General features: G+C 42.4%; 1 protein-coding gene across 9 annotated transcripts in view; it reads right to left on the bottom strand.

The window, feature by feature from the left end:
- Positions 1-7,479: 7,479 nt before the first annotated feature.
- meis2a (Meis homeobox 2a) overlaps positions 7,480-18,670 on the bottom strand; it is a 102,741-nt gene continuing 91,550 nt past the window's right edge. For 3 of the 9 annotated variants that reach the window (XM_086126862.1, XM_086126863.1, XM_086126865.1), the window contains exons 10-12: positions 17,327-17,385; positions 15,420-15,530; positions 7,480-9,263 (exon numbers count right to left, since the gene is read on the bottom strand). In XM_086126862.1, the coding sequence (XP_085982988.1) occupies positions 8,968-9,263; positions 15,420-15,530; positions 17,327-17,385 (466 nt within the window). In that variant the 3' untranslated portion in view covers positions 7,480-8,967. Of the gene's footprint in view, positions 9,264-14,105; positions 14,206-15,419; positions 15,531-17,326; positions 17,386-18,670 lie in introns of all 9 variants that reach the window. The other 6 variants (XM_086126867.1, XM_086126868.1, XM_086126869.1 and 3 more) reach the window with 3 other exon arrangements.

The raw sequence follows: 18,670 nt of genomic DNA, 5'->3' as shown, positions 1-18,670 counted from the left end.
CTATACTATGTCGTTTTTTTCGGCTATAAACGCCTTACTATACTATGTCGGTTTTTTTTCGGGCTAAAAACGCCTAACTAAACTGTCGTTTTTTTCGGCCTAAAAACGCCTTACTATACATAGTCGTTTTTTTCGTCTAAAAACGCCTTACTATGTATGCATGGTCGTTTTTTTCGTCTAAAAACGCCTTACTATTCAATGTCGTTTTTTTCGGACTAAAAACGCCTTACTATACTATGTCGTTTTTTCGGGCTAAAAACGCCTTACTATACTATGTCGTTTTTTTTGGACTAAAAACACCTTACTATACTATGTCTCTTTTTTTCGCCTAAAAACGCCTTACTATACTATGTCGTTTTTTCGGCTAAAAACGCCTTACTATACTTTGTCGTTTTTTTTTTCGGGCTAAAAACGCCTTACTATACTATGTCGTTTTTTTTTGGGCTAAAAACGCCTTACTATACTATGTCGTTTTTTTCGTCTATAAACGCCTTACTATACTATGTCGTTTTTTTCAGCTAAAAACGCCTAACTAAACTATGTCGTTTTTTTCGGCCTATAAACGCCTTACTATGCATGGTGGTTTTTTCGTCTAAAAACGCCTTACTATATATACTATGTCGTTTTTTTCGGACTAAAAACGCCTTACTATACGATGTCGTTTTTTTTCGGCCAAAAATGCCTTACTATACTATGTTGTTTTTTCGGCTAAAAACGCCTTACTATACTATGTCGGTTTTTTCGGGCGTTAAACGCCTTACTATACATGGTCGTTTTTTTCGGGCTAAAAACGCCTTAATTATACTATGTCGTTTTTTTCGGGCTAAAAACGCCTTACTATACTATGTCGTTTTTTTCGGCTAAAGAACTCTTACTATACTATGTCGTTTTTTTTCGGCTAAAAACGCCTTACTATACATGGTCATTTTTTTCAGCTAAAAATGCCGTACTATACATGATCGTTTTTTTTCGGCTAAAAACGGCTTACTATACATGGTCGGGGTTTTTTTCGGCTAAAAATGCCTTACTATACATGGTCGTTTTTTTCGGCTAAAAACGCCTTACTATATACATGGTCGTTTTTTTGGGCTAAAAACGCCTTACTATACATGGTCGTTTTTTTTTTGGGCTAAAAATGCCTTACTATGTACATGGTCGTTTTTTTCGGTCGAAAACGCCTTACTATACATGGTCGGGTTTTTTCGGCTAAAAAAAGCCTTACTATACATGGTCGTTTTTTTCGGTTAAAAACGCCTTACTATACATGGTCATTTTTTCGGCTAAAAATGCCGTAACTATACAAGGTCGTTTTTTTCGTCCAAAAAGGCCTTACTATATACAGTACATGGTCGTTTTTTTCGGCAAAAAATTTGGTCCAAAAACGGCTTACTACACATGGTCGTTTTTTTTCGGCTAAAAACGCCTTACTATACATGGTCGTTTTTTTCGGTTATAAACGCCTTACTATACATGGTCATTTTTTCGGCTAAAAATGCCTTACTATACATGGTCGTTTTTTTCGGCTAAAAACGCCTTACTATACATGGTTGTTATTTTTCGGCCAAAAACGCCTTACTATACATACTATACACTATACATACAGTATATAAAACGGCTTACTACACATGGTTGTTGTTTTTTTCAGCTAAAAACGCCTTACGAAACATGGTCGTTTTTTTCAGCTAAAAACGGCTTACTATACATGGTCGTTTTTTTGGCCATTTTTTTCCGGCTAAAAATGCCTTATGACTCATGGTCGTGTTTTTTTGGCTAAAAATTCCTTCCTAGACATAGTCGTTGTTTTTTTCGGCTAAAAACGCCTTCCTATACATGGTTGGGGGGGGTTTCGGCTAAAAACATCTTCCTATACAGTACATGGTCGTTTTTTTCGACTAAAAATGCCTTCCTCTACATGGTCGTTTTTTTCGGCTAAAAACGCCTTATGACACATGGTCGTTTTTTTTGGGCTAAAAATTCCTTCCTATACATAGTCGGGGGTTTTTTCGGCTAAAAACGCCTTACTACACATGGTCGTTAGCTGAAAAAAAACGACCATGTATAGTAAGGCGTTTTTAGCTGAAAAAAGCGACCATGTGTAGTAAGGCGTTTTTAGGAGATGTGAGACAATCTCTTTTTCGTCAATGGACGCTACAGCTTCCTGTTTGCTTTCAAAACTTAGCTTGTAGCAGACGTGTGCACATTTTCAGCATGACTTCTCAGATCCACTGGTGAAAGGACACTTCGATCCTCTCCTCTTTCATCTACAACTGTTTCAGACAACAAAATCTATGCAGAAAAGTGGTGAAGATTGCACGACTGTCTGTGTCCTATGTGTTGTGTTGTGTCATTTTTGTTATTTTGACTTCAAAATGGCGCCGCGTGAGAGGCTGCCTTTCCAGCAGCTCCTATATTTTGTTGTTCTACTTCTTCCTTTCATAACTTTGCTGCTGTGAATTGGGAATTTCTCCATTGCGAGACTAATAAAGGTTTTCTTATCTTATCATTGGTTTTGGAAGCAGTCTTGTATTTGTTTTTACTCAGGGTTGATTTGTAGTTAACACACAGATGTAACAATTCCTACTTAGTTTTATCTATCAGAACCGACGTTCTTTGTCTCCATCAACCTGTTCTCACCTTCCTCCATGACGTTGCTGTCTCAGACCCCCCCCCCCAGAAGCCCCCAATATAAGATCTTCATCTTAATCTTTATTTACTTCTTTTCGAACATTGTGTCCTCATCCACTGTGGTTCCAAAAAAAAAGGAACGAGTTGGTTAAACAAAGTACACGCAAGCACCCCCCCCCCCTCGTACCTCCGCAAAGGAAGGCTGAGTCGAACGCCGAACCTCAGAGCAGACATGCTCGCCACTTTTCACCGCGTTGCCTTTTTACTTAAACTAATAATAATAAGCAATATATAAATGTATTCGAGAATCAAATCGTATTCTATTGGTGTTACGATAGTTGCAGTTGTTTGAGATCCTTATTTAGGATGTGACGTGATGTTCAACATTCAATATATTATTATTATTATTATCCATCCATCCATCCATTTTCCGAACCGCTTGATCCTCACTAGGGTCGCGGGGGGTGCTGGAGCCTATCCCAGCTGTCTTCGGGCAGTAGGCGGGGGACACCCTGAATCGGTTGCCAGCCAATCGCAGGGCACACAGAGACGAACAACCATCCACGCTCACATTCACACCTAGGGACAATTTAGAGCGTCCAATCAGCCTGCCACGCATGTTTTTGGAATGTGGGAGGAAACCGGAGTACCCGGAGAAAACCCACGCAGGCCCGGGGAGAACATGCAAACTCCACACAGGGAGGCCGGAGCTGGAACCGAACCCGGTACCTCTGCACTGTGAAGTCGACATGCTAACCACTGGACTACCGGGCCGCCCTTCTTATTATTATTATTATTAATAGTAATAATTCTAAATAAATAAATTGGTAAATAAACGTTACACAGCCCAATATTCGATCCATCCTGATCGATTGTGGCTCCCATGAATGTGAATGGCCTCATAAATATTTCCTTCGGCCTACTGTAGGGGTCGCTCGTTTTAGCGTTTAATTAATGAGGTGCATATTAATTAATCAAGGCCACACTACGTCGCTCTTATCACGGCTTTTTTTTTTGTATTTTTGAAGCTTTTAAACTCAAATTGAATTCATCAAAACTGGAATCTCTATGAATGTTTGCGGCCTCAAAAAAGAGAAGACTAAGCGATGTGATTTTTTTTGTTTCGTTTTTTTTTCTTCTTCCCAATGCAAGCGACGGTCAAACGACCTCCAGGCCAAAATTTGAAATGTGGAAAACAAATAGGATTACAAAATTAATATTCGCTGTTATGGCCTGTAGGTGTTCTTAATTCAATTTTAAGTGATCGAAAAGGACGACTTGGATGTCTCAAGGCCTAATTTTTTTTTTTTTACTTCTGTCCTCCAAGTGGTCAACAGCGCCTTCTTCAAGCCGCCCCGCGGCTCCTCTAATGTGACTAATTATATTTCCTTTTTTTTTCCTTTCTTGGGTCATGGCGATTTATTTGAGAGCGGTGTGTGTTTTATTTAAGGAGAAAAGGGGTGAGTGTGAGTGTCAGTCATTTTTAAGGAGACAAGCGCTTGCTCAAGTGTGAACGAAGAGAGAAGCCATCAGTCCCGCATGGAAGCGTCAAAACAAGTTCAAATAAATAATACCCCCACCCAAAAAAAAAAAAACAATCAGAATGATCACAAAAACTAACAAGCAAGCACAGTGATATTTTTAATCAAGTAACTTTGGATAGGAAAATATTTTCCTTATTTGTCTGCCAAATTTGGCGCATTTGACCAAGATTTTTGTCATGTGCCAGCATTTAAATATTAAAATGAAGACGCGAGAATAGGTGTTGGCCCTCATTAAATAAATACAAATGCAGGCAAACATGAAATAAAAGTGCGACGGTATTTCGGTTTGTTTACCTGCAGTAACGTTTAAGCCCGTTTAAAATCTTACGTGAAATAGAGTAAATGAATCATAATAGTAATCGCCAAAATTACATTCAAAACTACTTCTTTTTCTTAAATGTGCTACTACGAAGAAATAGATTATTGCAAGATGAAATAAATTTAAACTTTAATTAATAAACGAGAACAATAAATCAAAACGATTCAACGCAGCAAAATCTGCATCGTCCTTTTTGTTGTTAAATTCCGCTACAATAATCAAGGAAATACGGCTAAAATATTCTTTTTAAACTGCACAAAAATACAGCTCGTCGAAATCCATGTCTTTTTTTTTTGTCAACTGTGGGTGGGGAAAACCACGTTTCTCCTCATTTGAAAATATATGAATAGAAATGCATAAATGTAAGGATTTAATGATGACCACTATCAAAACATTCAAACAAATTTTCCATGATGTTTTTAAAAATCTGAATGCATCGTGTTCTTTATTCTTTAACCTCCACATTTTCCGCAGCTCGAATAAAACCTTTCACCCCCCCCCCCCTCTTTTTCCTCTTCTTTCTGACTCTTTCTTTCTTCTTGTTCTGTTGCTGGCTGGCCATAATAAAGCATTTTCTCGGCGGGCTTTTATTGATCACTCACTCTGAGCTAATGTAATTATCCTCATCAATAGGGTGACTGCGGGGAGAATCATTATGTGGCTGACATTGATAAATGATCAGGCCAAATGCGGACCTTTTTTTTTTTCTCCTCCTCCTCCCAGGGACCCCCCGCCCCCTACCCACCCACCCAACCCCATTCACACCCCACCCGTGACCCGCATAACATCGTCATAGAAACACCTTTACGGTGCTCAAATGTGGAAATAATATCAAGAAATAAAAGGCCAAAATGTGGTTTCAAGCATTCGACCGAGGTGGACTTTCTTATTCTTTTCGATTTTCGTTGCATTGTCGGGTTGGGGGGTGGGGGGTGCGCGTTGGCTTGGTGTGACAGGGAGGAGATGAAGGGGCGGAGTTGTTTGGTTCAGCCCGGATCATCCATCATCCCCTGTCAAGACACACGGACGCAAGGAAAACAGCACACAGGCAATCTACCTTCTGTCTCGTCCACAAGGGAGGGGGGCAGGCGGAGAAGATGGGGGGGGGGGGGGGGTTCGCATCGAGAACAGACCACAGACCAGACAAAAAGAAAAGAAAAGCTATTACTATTTATATGAAAATCTCGACTTTTTCCATTTTTTTAAACCTTTTTCCTTGAAAACAGTCACGTCGTAAGTGAGAAGGGTGGGGGGGGGGGCGCAACGAAAGGACAAAATGCATTGACAGGACAAGCAGGGGGAAATAAGGACAAAAAGACACACTTAGCCAGTAACTCAGTAAAAACCGCCGTGCGACAAATCATCCTAAAAATGTATAATTTCAGCCGCGTTTGGACCGGCCCTAAAAGAGGAAGAAAAAGCACAATTAAACAACTGATTCAAGGTAAATGCATTATTACAGCTATAGCTTTTACTTTTAGATATGTATATTCAAATGGTTTGTTTGTTTTTCCTTTAGATTAAAAAAATTAAATGGCAGATTTTCCAAAAAAAAAACAATCATCGTGCATTTCTGTTGCGCTTTTACCAGGGAAAAAATGCTTCGTGAAAAACTAGTTTCCATTTACACTTCAAATGAAAATCACTAAATTGTTGAAATTCAACACGCAACGAAGCAATTGAAATTTCGTTTTTCAAAATGGATATAATGGGTCTGTCAACTAAAAAAAAAAAAAAAACATTTGATTCTGTTTTAACACAAAGCATTTCCTAAAATTCTATGAATATTTAGGGTGGTGCAAGTGCGTGGCTGTAAATGAGATTCATGTACAAAAAATCAATTACAACAACAATATTAACGGGAAGTAAGTCGTTTTTCGAATGTGGCCGCGGTGGTTGGAGAATGGTTTGGGGAGCTGCTTCGTGACTACGCGGGCGAGCACGGACCAGCCGCGAGCGACTCGAGCACAATTTGCGACAGACAAAGAGAGAGAGCGAGAGAGAAAGAGAGAAAGAAAGAAAGAGAGAGAGAGAAAAGGCCTTTTCCAAGCTCAGGATGCTGCTCCACCGCAGTAATCAAAATGGCCGACAGACGTCGCTGCCAAACGCCTGAACGAGAGCAGTTCGTTTGTTCCACTTTTTTCACTGATCCTTTTCAACGAATCACTTTCGACAAATATTAGATTTATTTTTTTCTTCAACATCATGTTGTCACTCGTGTATTTTAAAGAGAATTTGAGTATTTTCTTTTCAAGTACTATTTGGGGGGGGGGGGTATGGGGGAATTTTTATTCGTTTTTAAGTGCATCACACATTTTTATGTAGAAAATGTTGATCAAACTACATCAGTGTTTTTGTATGTTAAAAATACTACCTATTGTTTTAAGACGACAGATAATCATTTTTTAAAATTGCAGTAGGCCGACAGTTTATCAGTTTCTTGAGACAGATTTCTGAAGAAATGTGTCCCCCCCCCAACTATTGATTTTTTTCACCCAATCATAATGAATACTGGCATATATTAACTAATTAACGGATGATCTAATCATTTCCTTTAATTCTATGTTTATCTTAATGATTGTGCTGAAATGTTTTATTGTTCATTTGGAATCTCATCCAAAATAATATAAACGTTTTGCCTGATCACTCATGATTTCTTTCAATGGCACTCATTTGATACATTCTGCCAGTATGTAAACTTCTGAGCACAAGTGCATTTTATTTCCACTTTGTTTTCGTCTTGTTTTGAGCCCTGAATAAAGGTTTTCTGTCGAAATTACTTCCTACCGCAAGCCTGACGCACACGCACACACTAAAATGTCAACATGGTTGATATGTAACAATCAAGGGTTTCTTTTGTCAGAAAATATATTACTTGAGCTGTGCAAAAAATCCTACATTTTATAAATGCAAATGAAAAAAAATACAACAAAAACATGCTGCAATAGGATGAAAAACACACAAGTTAATCAGGCAAAAATCTACCAAAAATCAAAAATGAAATATTTATTACAGCATTTTGTGACTGAACACCTTTTAAAACAATACGTCACAGTCCTCATACAAGTTTTTTTTATTTTTTTTCTCTCTTTTTTTTTGTTACCTTTTGTTTGTTTGTTTTTTTACGTTTTTGACAAAGCTTTGAAGGGAGACGGCATCTTATCTTCTAGTGAGGAACACGTGCTGAGAAAACAAAACAAAATGAAAACAAACCAAATGAACAGAAGAGGAAGGAATTCATGGACATATACAATATCAATGCCACAGCAGATCTGAAACTAGCAAAAAAACATTCTTTTTCAATTGAGGTAAACACATAGAATATCTAACAGGAAACAATTAATAGACTTGAACTCTGTACGAAGTTTGTTACAATAGTCTCTCAGCTTTTCTCTTTTTTTTAAATTTATGCCTGTGTGTGTGTGTGTGTGTGTGTGTGTGTGTGTGTGTGTGTGTGTGTGTGCGTGTTGTTTCAACCCCCCAAAAAACATTGAGTTCATAATTTAAGTGTTTTTTTTCTTCTTTTTTTTTTTTTTGGTGCATCGATAGCTTCTCTCCAGTGCTGCACAATCAACATGTGTGTCCCTATGTGTGAGTGTGTGTTTCTCTTTTCCTCCCCCTCTACACCGTGGAGCTTCTTCCTTCACTCGGCTCTTTAAGGATGAGAGTCCCGCAGTAGAAAAAAAAAAGTATAAAAACCAACACAATCCAGTGCTTGGGCAATTTTAAACAATGTTTTTTTTTCTTTAAAAACATTCATTCAAGAGCCTTTAGAGTTTAAAAATAAAAAGGCATGACAAATCTTCAAGGCTGTCGTCAAGCAGCCTTTTCCATCATGCCTTGAGGGTAGGTTGTAGGGTGGGGGTGGGGGGTACTTAGGACCTGGTGGCCCCTGTTGAAGCCTTTTGAGATGTTCCATCTTCTTCTTTGTTGACATAGTGCTGTGCTGCGAGTCCTCCAAAAAGGGTTAAATCCTAAAAAAAAAACTAAAAAAAAAAAATTAAACCGTGATCCAAAACAAAAAAGTTTTAACTTATTTACCTATAGATTTTTTAAAATTTTACTACAGTAGTTATAACTCTTGGAGTTTGTTTTTTCATTTTTAAAAGTCTTCCAGAATGATGGTTCTTTCTCGCTGTCTTTTTTTTTTCAGAAGCGCCACATGAAAAGAGTGTTTGGAGTTGTTTTTCAGTTTTTGTTTTTTTTTAAAGCCCAAGACTTTACAAAGTCAGCTTGGTCCTCCGCTTGGGTGAAAATGTAACAAACGTTAAAAAAGAAAAAAATAGGAAAAAAAGAGTTGCGGTTGTCACAGTTTGTCTGGAATTCTTCAGTTCAGCTCCAAAGGCTTTTTCGATTGTTACTCTTAAAAAAATTTCTCTCAAAAAAATGGCGCCGCTCGCTGCTTTTTTTTTTCTTCCTTCTCTTCTTGAATTCCAAAGTGGCCGCGGCAGTTGCCCGAAAAAGTTTCCCTTCTGACTGTCAGGCGTGGATGTCCAGGCCCGCTCCTGCAGTGGCGGGGTCCATGGGTGTGAGCAAGGGCGGTCTCTGCGCAGACATCCCCGGGGGGGACAAGGACGAGGAGGGTCCTCCGTGCATCGGCATGGCGTGGTGGTGGTGGTGAGGGTGGACGGGGTACGAGTGGATAGGAGGGGGCACGTGACGCAGCTGGCCGGGGTAGGAGGTCATCTGACGGGGGTTGCTGTAAGGGGCCGGGGCCATGCTCACGCCCATAGGACCGCTCTGAGGGACGTAGTCGGCCGGCACGCCTGGCAGACCTGGCGAAGAAAAAAAAAAAAACATGTCAGCACTCTTTTGGATTTTTTGTTTTTCCCAGGTACAATTCCAGCCTTTCTTCCTCGAGTTTTGGGAGCCAAAAAAGTCCTGCTTCAAACCAAAATGGCATCCTTCTGGTGTGTTTTGGAGCATGGGATTAAAAAAAAAATTTTTTTTGGGGGGGTCTTCTCATGACAGGCGTGCCTTCCAAAATAGATGATGCCAAGTGAAACGAGCTTCGGGGACTGAATTTCTCTAACTCCTGCAGTAGTCTATCTTTGAAGGATACCAAGAAAAGGGGCTGAATTGAGCACAAAAGCAAAATAGTAGACTTCCTGTGTGTTCTGGGGGTTTTCATACCTTTTTTGTGGGTCTACTCATGATAGACATAGGCCAACCGCAAAATTTCATGTTGATGACCTCTGTCTGTTGGGCCCTGGATTCTTGAGATTTTTTTTGTGGGCTTACTTGTGATTGAAATGCCAACCAAATATCATTTTGCCAAGTGAAATGAGCTTTGAGAGGAGAATTTTCAAAATATGTAAAAGTAATTTGTCTTTGCAACTGGAGGAAAATGACTGCGTCAAAATGGCTGACTTCCTGTCTCTGTTCAGCATAGATGTTGAGACCTTTTTTGTGGGGCACGTCCTATTCGGCATACCCATGTTGACATTGCCAAGTGAAACTGTTTTGGGGGGTTGAGTTTTCAAAGAATTCTCCTGCAACAACTTTTGCTGATGTCAAAAGTTCATGGCCCTGCTTTTGATTTTTTTTTTTTTTTTGCATTCTTGCTTGTAAACAGAGCAACATGAATCTCAAATACATAAAGCGGGGAGGAGGCCTGAAGGGGGGAGTGGGTGGGTGGCTGGGCTCCTGCTGGAGCCATTGAGGCCTGATTCTGGGTCCGGGTCTGGGTTTGCGGGGCCGGCCCGCTTTGTAATGTGAACCCCTGGGGGATTAGAAGCTGTAATAGGAAGGGAGAGGTCGGCGCAAGGTCACTAAGCATGCCCGCTCGCTGCATTCCTGCACCTTAGTACGCTGCAATTAAGAAATGACACTGGAGGGCCCTTGTGAGGGGAAGAGGAGGACACAGTGCGGAGGAAAGGTGGGCCAGTAGGGGGGGTGTTTGTGAGATTAATGACCGGTCTCATTGGCTGAGAGCTTGGCCCATATTCCAATACCCCACCATTGCATGTCACATCATTGGAAATGCACATATTTGTGAGCGCAGCTCTCTTAAAACCTCACTACCGGGATCGTAAAATAAATAAATCATTCAAGGCCAGGGGGAAAGGGAGGGGCTGTGGGGGCGGGGGGGGGGGTATAAATGGGCATGAGGTACCCCCTTTGGCCTCCATATAACCTGGAGCAGCTCCTGTTAAAAGGCCCAGCAGATGTTTTTTGACACTGTAAACTGCGAGAGGCTGCAGTCATTGCATTAAGTAGACACCCCCCACCCTCGCCGTCCCCCACGCCTCAACAATCCCCTTCGCTATTAACAAAAGTGTTGCGCATGGACAAAACCGGACGCTCGGACCCCCTCGCTCCACTCGCTCGTGGTCGCGCTCAACAACCGGCCGTAATTAAGTCGCCGGCCGTAGCATATTGTGCGGCGCCGTAATCAAATCAAGAGAGAATAATATTCCTCTGCATTAAGCTATTAATGTAATTGGTCATGAAGCGTATAAAAGTGCCCCGGCGTAATTAAATAGTCTCAAAATTATACGGCCCCGTATTAAGAATTAGCCAACCTGAGCAAATGTTGTCGCTGTGCGGCTGTTTTAGGGAACATTGCTTCACGATTTTTCTTACCCTAGACACCCCCCCGCCCCACCCCGCTCGCCCCCTCCAGCAGATGAGCGAGGGACAAAACAGAAGAGAGAACGAGATGAGCAGAAAAGACCGGTGGGGCGAAATGATCTCTGTCGGCGGGATGGCATCTTTGACCCGTTGGAAAAAAAACCCCAGTCGGGTCATTTGCATATAAAGGCTTCTTTTAATCAAGGTAAGTGCTATTATATTGTGGCTCATTGGGCAGCGCACGGCTTCGGTGTTAAGATAAAATATCCTCTGAAGCCCCTCCGCCCCCCGCCCCCACCGACTCTCCTCCCCCGGATGCTCTTTGGGGTGTGATATGTCTCCATTTTTCAAATGTCAGCGCAGTAGCAGTTGTGTGTGGTGGTGGCTAGCCAGGGCCCGGATGGCCACCTTCATCAGGCTGACTCCATTGAGATGCTTGTGTGTGGGTGGGGGAGGGGGGCTCATAAAACCATCTCAAAAGCACCTTTCACACTTATCACACTGGCTATGTAAGACAACTTTCCACATATTCAATTATCCAAATGTCCAAAGAAGGACTTTCGGTCTTGCCTGTAAGGTACCCAGATGGGTTTTGAGTAGGCCGGCGAATTTCGAGATTGACACACTTCCTTTGCCTTTTTGTGTTGAAAGTCGAGCTGTCACTCTCAAGTATTTTCAGAATCAATTATTAGCTTGGGCGGCCCGGTGGGTAGCGTGTCGACCACAGTGCAGAGGTACCGGGTTCGATTCCAGCTCCGGCCTTCCTGTGTGGAGTTTGCATGGTTTCCACGTGCCTGCGTGGGTTTTCTGCGGGTACTCCGGTTTCCTCCCACATTCCAAAAACATGCACGGCAGGCTGATTGAACACTCCAAATTGTCCCGAGATGTGAGTGTGAGCACGGATGGTTGTTCGTCTGTGTGTGCCCTGCGATTGGCTGGCAATCGGTTCAGGGTGTCCCCGGCCTACTGCTCAAAGACGGCTGGGATGGGCTCCAGCACCCCCTGCAACCCTTGGAAAGTGGATGGATGGATGAATTATTTGCTTGATTATTCCACCGATTAATCAAATAGATCAAATTTGATTTTGCATGAAACCGAATGACCGAACCATTTTTTTCCCCCCTAAGTCACAGATGTCAAACTCGAGGCCTAGGGGCAGAATCCAGCCCGCCAAAACATTTTGATGAGGCCCGCCAAAGCACACGATCTCCATTGATTTCATGTTTCTCGCTAAGACACCCCTAAATGCAAAACTGTTTTGATTTTTCAAAACGTTGAGAAATCGCAATAATCTTTTTTTTGTTTGTTTCCAACCTCCCCCATTTAAAAAAAATGTAATAATATTTGAGCAAACAGTTTTTCCTGGCATCTGCTTTCAAAGCGAGTTATTCTTCAATTTGTTGTGCACACATGAGACGATCATTCATATTTCAGGGTTCACAGGCAGTGCAGCCCTCGAAATGAAACCATAACTACCATGTGGCCGGCGACAAAAAAAAATTGAGTTTGACAACCTGCCCTGAGTGGTTAAAAAGATAAATTGTTGTTGTTTATTTGGTATTGTTAAGTTATTTAAAAAAACAGCTAAACAACAATTAAGCAATATAACACAAGAGGGACTGTTGTACTCACCAACCTTTTTGAAATTTGTTCATTTACTGCTTCGGGCATTGTTTTCCAAAGTAAAAGCAGATGTTTGCAAAGGCCTTCTTTTGATTAAACACAAAATAGAACACTGGTCACCAGCACATTTTAATCCGAGATGACTTGCGTGTCCCTAAACTTGTTTTTGAGGCTGATTTTAAAAAAATGTATCACCTTTTTTTGTATCATTGGGTTTTTGATTTTCATTCAATTGATTCGTTATTATTCACCAATTAATTTCACTACCTCTCGTTGAAACCAATTGTCACGATCTCGCTGATGTCACAAACGGGCAAGCTGCGGAGGTTGTGCGCAATGTGACTTCTATCTGAAAGGTACACAAAACTATTTTCAAGAGAGAGGTTGTGCCATAACCTTGTCTAATCGGGGGGGGGGGGGGGGGAAACGGTTCTCTTGTTGCATCTATAGGGTGGGCACCAGTTACGCTGGGATTTTACTTACTGGCGGCGGGGCTGGGTCCCTATCCCTTCGCAGGGCTTGACTGTATAAAGAATTTGTGACATTGATGGCATGCCGTGAGAGTTTTCAAATGTAAAATATGTGCCTTGTCTCAATAAAGGTTGGGAAACACTGCATTAGCGTTCATGCGTGCGTCTTTTAGCCACTATGCCAACAGCTCTCGGCTCATAAATTTATCTCAGTGTCTCAATGGTGGGTACCCCACCAGCCCAAACCAAACCACCCCCCCCACCCCCATCCTGATCCTTAAGTTGTCAGCCCCAGTGAAGAATAATCAAAACACATCTCTGCTCAAAACAAACCTCCCGTGAAGGATGGGGCTATGCCACCCCCCATCCAGGCCCGTATATCTCTATCCCGGGAAGGACTGGGTGGCGGTGGGGGAGGCGGGGAGGCGCGTAATGTACTGCGACGTTCCCATCTTTGCATATAAGATAATTTGGGCATCAATCCTTTGCTGGACAGATTTATGTCACTCCGAGGACAGTTTCACTTCTCTTCTTTATCGCTTCACTGGAGCCTGCTTAATTCCCGTCCCCCCCCTACAACCCCTTGTCAGCTCATTCCCCAGGAGATGTTATCCCCCCCCCTCCCCCCAAATGTCCGACATTTGTATCCTCGTCCATTTGGGGAGGGGGGGGGGGGGAAAGAGGGATGGCGCTGCTGCGATAAATAAATGTTCAGTTCCTTCCACTGTCCTCTGTTCTTGTTGTCTGGCGCCACAAGTCCCGTCCCTTTCTGTCCCGGGACGGGCTGAGCCTCCTTTTTCCCAAGTTAATTCATCTTTAACTACTCTCTATGCCTTGCCTCCCATCGCGCTAAAAGCGTCCTTTAAAAAGCCCCGGGAGGTCCGAAGGTGAAACAGCCCCAAGCTGGGAAAGAAAATGGAAGATAAAAAAGATAAAGATCCCAGTACTTACTTGCCCCTTTTTCTTTGCGTTTTTGCTTTACAAGATGGAGGTTACATGTAGTGCCATTGCCCATCCATGCCCATATTCATCCCCATTCCACTCATAGGCCCTGAAAAGAGGAGAGAAAACACCAGAGGAGAGTCAACCGGAGTCGGAAACATGACAGGTTAGCTCCAGGTGAAAGGACGAAGGAAGAGAAGAAAAGAAGTGACCATTCGGGGTGGGAATCAGACTAAATCCAAACAACAATTAAAACATTGAAGTCGATTTTTAAAAATATATATTTTGTATTCATTTCAAATAGGATAAACGACAAGAATGTGTTTTTCCCCCCCACCAAATTTATTAACATTGATAGTCTGGATAAACTGGTGATAACGTCGCTAAGCAGGGTAAACCAAATGCTGACTCCACTACTTTGGGTAAACTAGAGCTAAGATACTAACCTGGATAGACTTGTGCTAACTTTGCTAGCTTGGGTAAACTTGTGCTAACTTAAGTAGCCTGAGTACACAGGTGCAAATGCCACAAACCGGGCTAAACTTTCTTGGGTAAACATGCGCTCAAATCATTCGACTAGGTGATATGACTCTTAACTTTATGAACTATATGTAAGCTGTTGGTAACTTTGGTAGCTTATTTAAACTGGTGTTGATGTAACTAGACTGGGTAACGTGTTCATTTCAAAAGTTTGTACTCAAACTTTGGGCTAACAATACTAGCTTGAGTAAATTGGCAATAAATTCATTAAATTGGGTAAACTACCGCTAAATTCATTCGCAGAGGTAATCTAACGCTAACTTCGAAACCCCGTGTAGACAGCTGCTAATGTCACGAGCCTGGGTAAATGGGCCAGGATCCTTGTTTTGATTAAACTTGCTAACTTTGCATGTTTGGATAGCCTTGTGGCAACTTCATTAGTCGGTATTAACTCTGCAAGCCTAGTGCTAAACTAGTGCTAACTTTGGCTAGCTTGGGTAAAGCTTGTGCAACATCTCTAGCCTGATTATAATGGGTGAAGTTTACGAATTTAAGTAAACTTGGTCTAAAATTGCTAGCGTGGGCAAACAGTTGCTAATGGCTTACTCTTCCAACCCCAACGATGTTGAATTCTATTATTTTGTGGTCATATTTGTTGGACTGGAGGAAGAAGAAAAATAAGCAAGACCAGACAAAAGCGGTAATATTATATGCTAGCGTAGCCTGCGTTAGCGGTTAGCTTATCAGATGTCATGCTGGATTATGAAGGAGGCACAGGTGACCAAGGAAGAGAGCGGAGTGGTGGTGGGGTGGGGGGGTCAAAAAGGCGCGGAAAGGACTCACCGCCCGGTCGTATCCCCATGTGCTGCTGCCCGTCCAGCACGAAGCTGCCCATGGGCTGGCCCTCTGGACTGTACGCTGCTCCTTGGCTCACTGAAGGATCAAGAAGAAAACCTGATTGTAGTCAACACGCGGGCATGAGAAAAAATAGGGAGGAGGAGGAGGACCGGGGGAGGTGGAGGAAGAGGGTGGTAGAGGAGGAAGAAGAAGAGAAAAGACACCAGACAATCAGCAATTGTCTCCGCTTCCAGCCCAAACATACGATAAGACATTGTGCTTATGTTTGCGCACTGCGCTGAGGGACGCGCGGCACGCGCACACACACACGCACATGCACACATAACGCACAAACTCATGCACCGACATGCTCATATGACGCAAACATTGTTCTTTGAGGGCAAAGAAGGCGTACAGCGAGGCCTTACTGTCATAGCACTTGAAGAGGCAAAAGAATCTGCATTGGTCTTGTCTTTTCTTAACCCAAATGCACCTAAGTGAATTATCTCGGATCATCTGCAACTAGCAGGGATTAGGGAGGGGGGGGTGTAGGGGGGGGGAGCGCTTAGTCACGCTAATTCATAAAAGAGATCTTTGATTGGGATAGACTGGATGTTGACTAACAAAGCTAAACAAACAAACATAGAAATGGCAATTTACAGTATGTTCCTCATTCGTGCTAATAAGAACATAAAAAATGTTTCCGATGATATTCGAGCCTGCAATCGAAATGTATGCCACCAAAGCTGCACAAAACTAGGGCCCGACCGATTTATCGGCAGATATCAGCGCTTTTCCATTTGCAAAAAGCCGCTGGATTTTTGCGGATTTTGTTTGACACGTTAGCGCATTACGACATAAGAAAAAGATAATGATGTTCTTATTTTTTAATTCTACTCTGCCAAAGATTGGCATCAACGAGCGCCACCAGATTTAAATGCCTTTTTTTTCTTTTTATTTGGCCGGCAAAGGCATGCAAAATGAATGTTTTTAATGTCCTGATATTAGCGGTGCAACGATTAATAGATTATGAAATTCATTTTTTAATGACTTTTGAGAATTGATTATTTGCCTCTCAGTAGTAAATATTCTCAGATTTCTGTAGTCCTCAATGAAAACAGACTCATCATCTTTGAGTGAAATCAAAATGAAACATTTGCTTCTACTTTGGAAAACAATGGCCAACCTTTTTGCCAATTTTTTTTCTTCCCGGACCGAACCAGTAACGGAATCATAACTCATTTATGTTTGTGGGTTTTCTGCACTGTCAATGTGAAACATTGTCCTATTTCTGAGTAAAGGGATGGAAATGAAAACATTTTTCGACATCTTATGCGCCCCAAACCAATTACCCGACAAAATAATGGACAGTTGTCAGCAATCGTTCGTTGTTGCCCTACGCACTATCCACAGAGGAAAACATCTTTCCGCTATTTCCTCTGAGGTGGTGAAAAAAACAAAACGATTTTCCAGGTTCCGGTTGTTTTGAACTTCTGTTTGTCATTCTTGTGAATAACAACACGGTTGATATTTAAAATGTACAAAGAAATCCACTCCTGCCATTTTGGAGATTGGCTTCAAATGTAGCACAAAAAGTAGATGAAAACCAGCAATCAAGTAAGGGACTCTTGAATATTCAAAAGGCTTTTTTTTTTTTCCCAGTCACTTCCAGTAGGAAATCTCCAATTAGACTGCACGCATTGAGTCGATGGTCCCCAGGGGTAACTTGAGGTAAGATGTTTACCCCCCTCCCTTCCTCTTCTGAACAGAAACTGGGCAACAGTGTGCATGCGAGTGGGATTTTTGGAAAGGACATCTTCACACCAGGGGGGGCTTTGGCGGAGGAGAAGGAGGACGGGAGGAGGAGGAGGAGGAGAAGAAGAGTGCTACTGTATCCATTTTTTTTTTTTTACCTGCTCGATTCGACTGGTCAATCATGGGCTGTACTATTCTTCTCCTGGCATTAATGAACCTGGCAGAGACAGAAGAAGAAGAAAGAGACATTAAATCAGGCCGACATTCACGCCGGCCACACACACACACACACACACACACACACACACACACAAATACAACAACAAACAAAAGGCCGATTGTGCGGCGACTTGGGAACCAAGCGAGGGACACATTTAATGTTCCTTATGATCTATTCCCCTCTCGTTTAATAAAGCTTTTGATTACGTAGGGTTGCCACGGGCGCCGAGGAGACATTCCTCAAGTATTAGCTGCCGCTCGGGCGCAGGCGGGAGGCGGGTAGTGGGGGGGGGGGGGGGGTTTGGCGGTGGCACATCCCTTTCTGCTGCCGTCCGTTTTTATTTCCCCTCACAGACACTTTGGCCCTGCGCACGCCAACTTCACCGCAGCTCGTCTTCCCCCAAGTGGGGATGCCCCCCATTGGAATGGGAAAGGAAGCTTTAATGAAGAAACACTGAGGATGCACATGCTTCCTTTCAGGCCTTCCTTCCCCTTATGGGACCCCAACACTGAACGCACTGGCCAGGGGGTCTCTAGTTGTCCAAAAATGAGGACCACTTGCGTGTAGCATTTGAATGACGACCACAAGAGTATCAATGTGGCCGTCACTATAATTTTTTTTTTAAAGCCATGTGTCATTTTTTTAATCAGGGGCGTAGCTAGAACATTTTCAGTTGGGTGGCCAGGCTTATAATCTTTACTTGATTGCTTTAAAATTGTGTGTGTGTGTGTGTGTGTATTTTATCTCAGATATGTTGCAAAACCATTTCCTACAGTGTTGACGTTGAAACAGTTCATCAGGTTCAAGGGGCTGAAATAATAATTCTATTTGGAAGTAAATGCTTTTACTGCTTTTTGATGACCAATTTTCTATTTGATGTAGTATTTTCATGTCGGTCATAACACTGAGAATTTTTTGAGGTGAAACATACAAAATCCAATGCAGCTTTTCCAATTTTTGTCATTTCGACAGTGGTGCCCCCCACCACGCCGCCACCCTCCATATAGTCCCCCTTAGGTAGACCTGTACAATCGAATGCAGCCTTTCATGAAAACATTAACACAAACCCTTCAATGGGACCCCATTTCTAGGGCGGGAGGGGATTGTGTGTCCCCTCTCACTAACCCCCCCCCCCCCCCCACCCTCCATCCTTCTTTCCAGCTGTCCAGAAATGAGGAACAGGCATGGGCCACTCTCACGTGGTATAGTGATGTCAACGAAGCCATCAATTTGGCCGTCTGAAGTTTTATCACCAGCCTTAGTAGCAAATAATCGCAGTGCC

The sequence above is a fragment of the Hippocampus guttulatus genome, chromosome 13, assembly GCF_054856545.1.
Source record: "Hippocampus guttulatus isolate MCC_2025c chromosome 13, RoL_Hgut_1.0, whole genome shotgun sequence".
In the NCBI taxonomy this organism is placed as follows: domain Eukaryota; kingdom Metazoa; phylum Chordata; class Actinopteri; order Syngnathiformes; family Syngnathidae; genus Hippocampus; species Hippocampus guttulatus.
The sequence above is the reverse complement of the archived record's forward strand: the minus strand, read 5'-3'. Positions and strand labels throughout refer to the sequence as shown.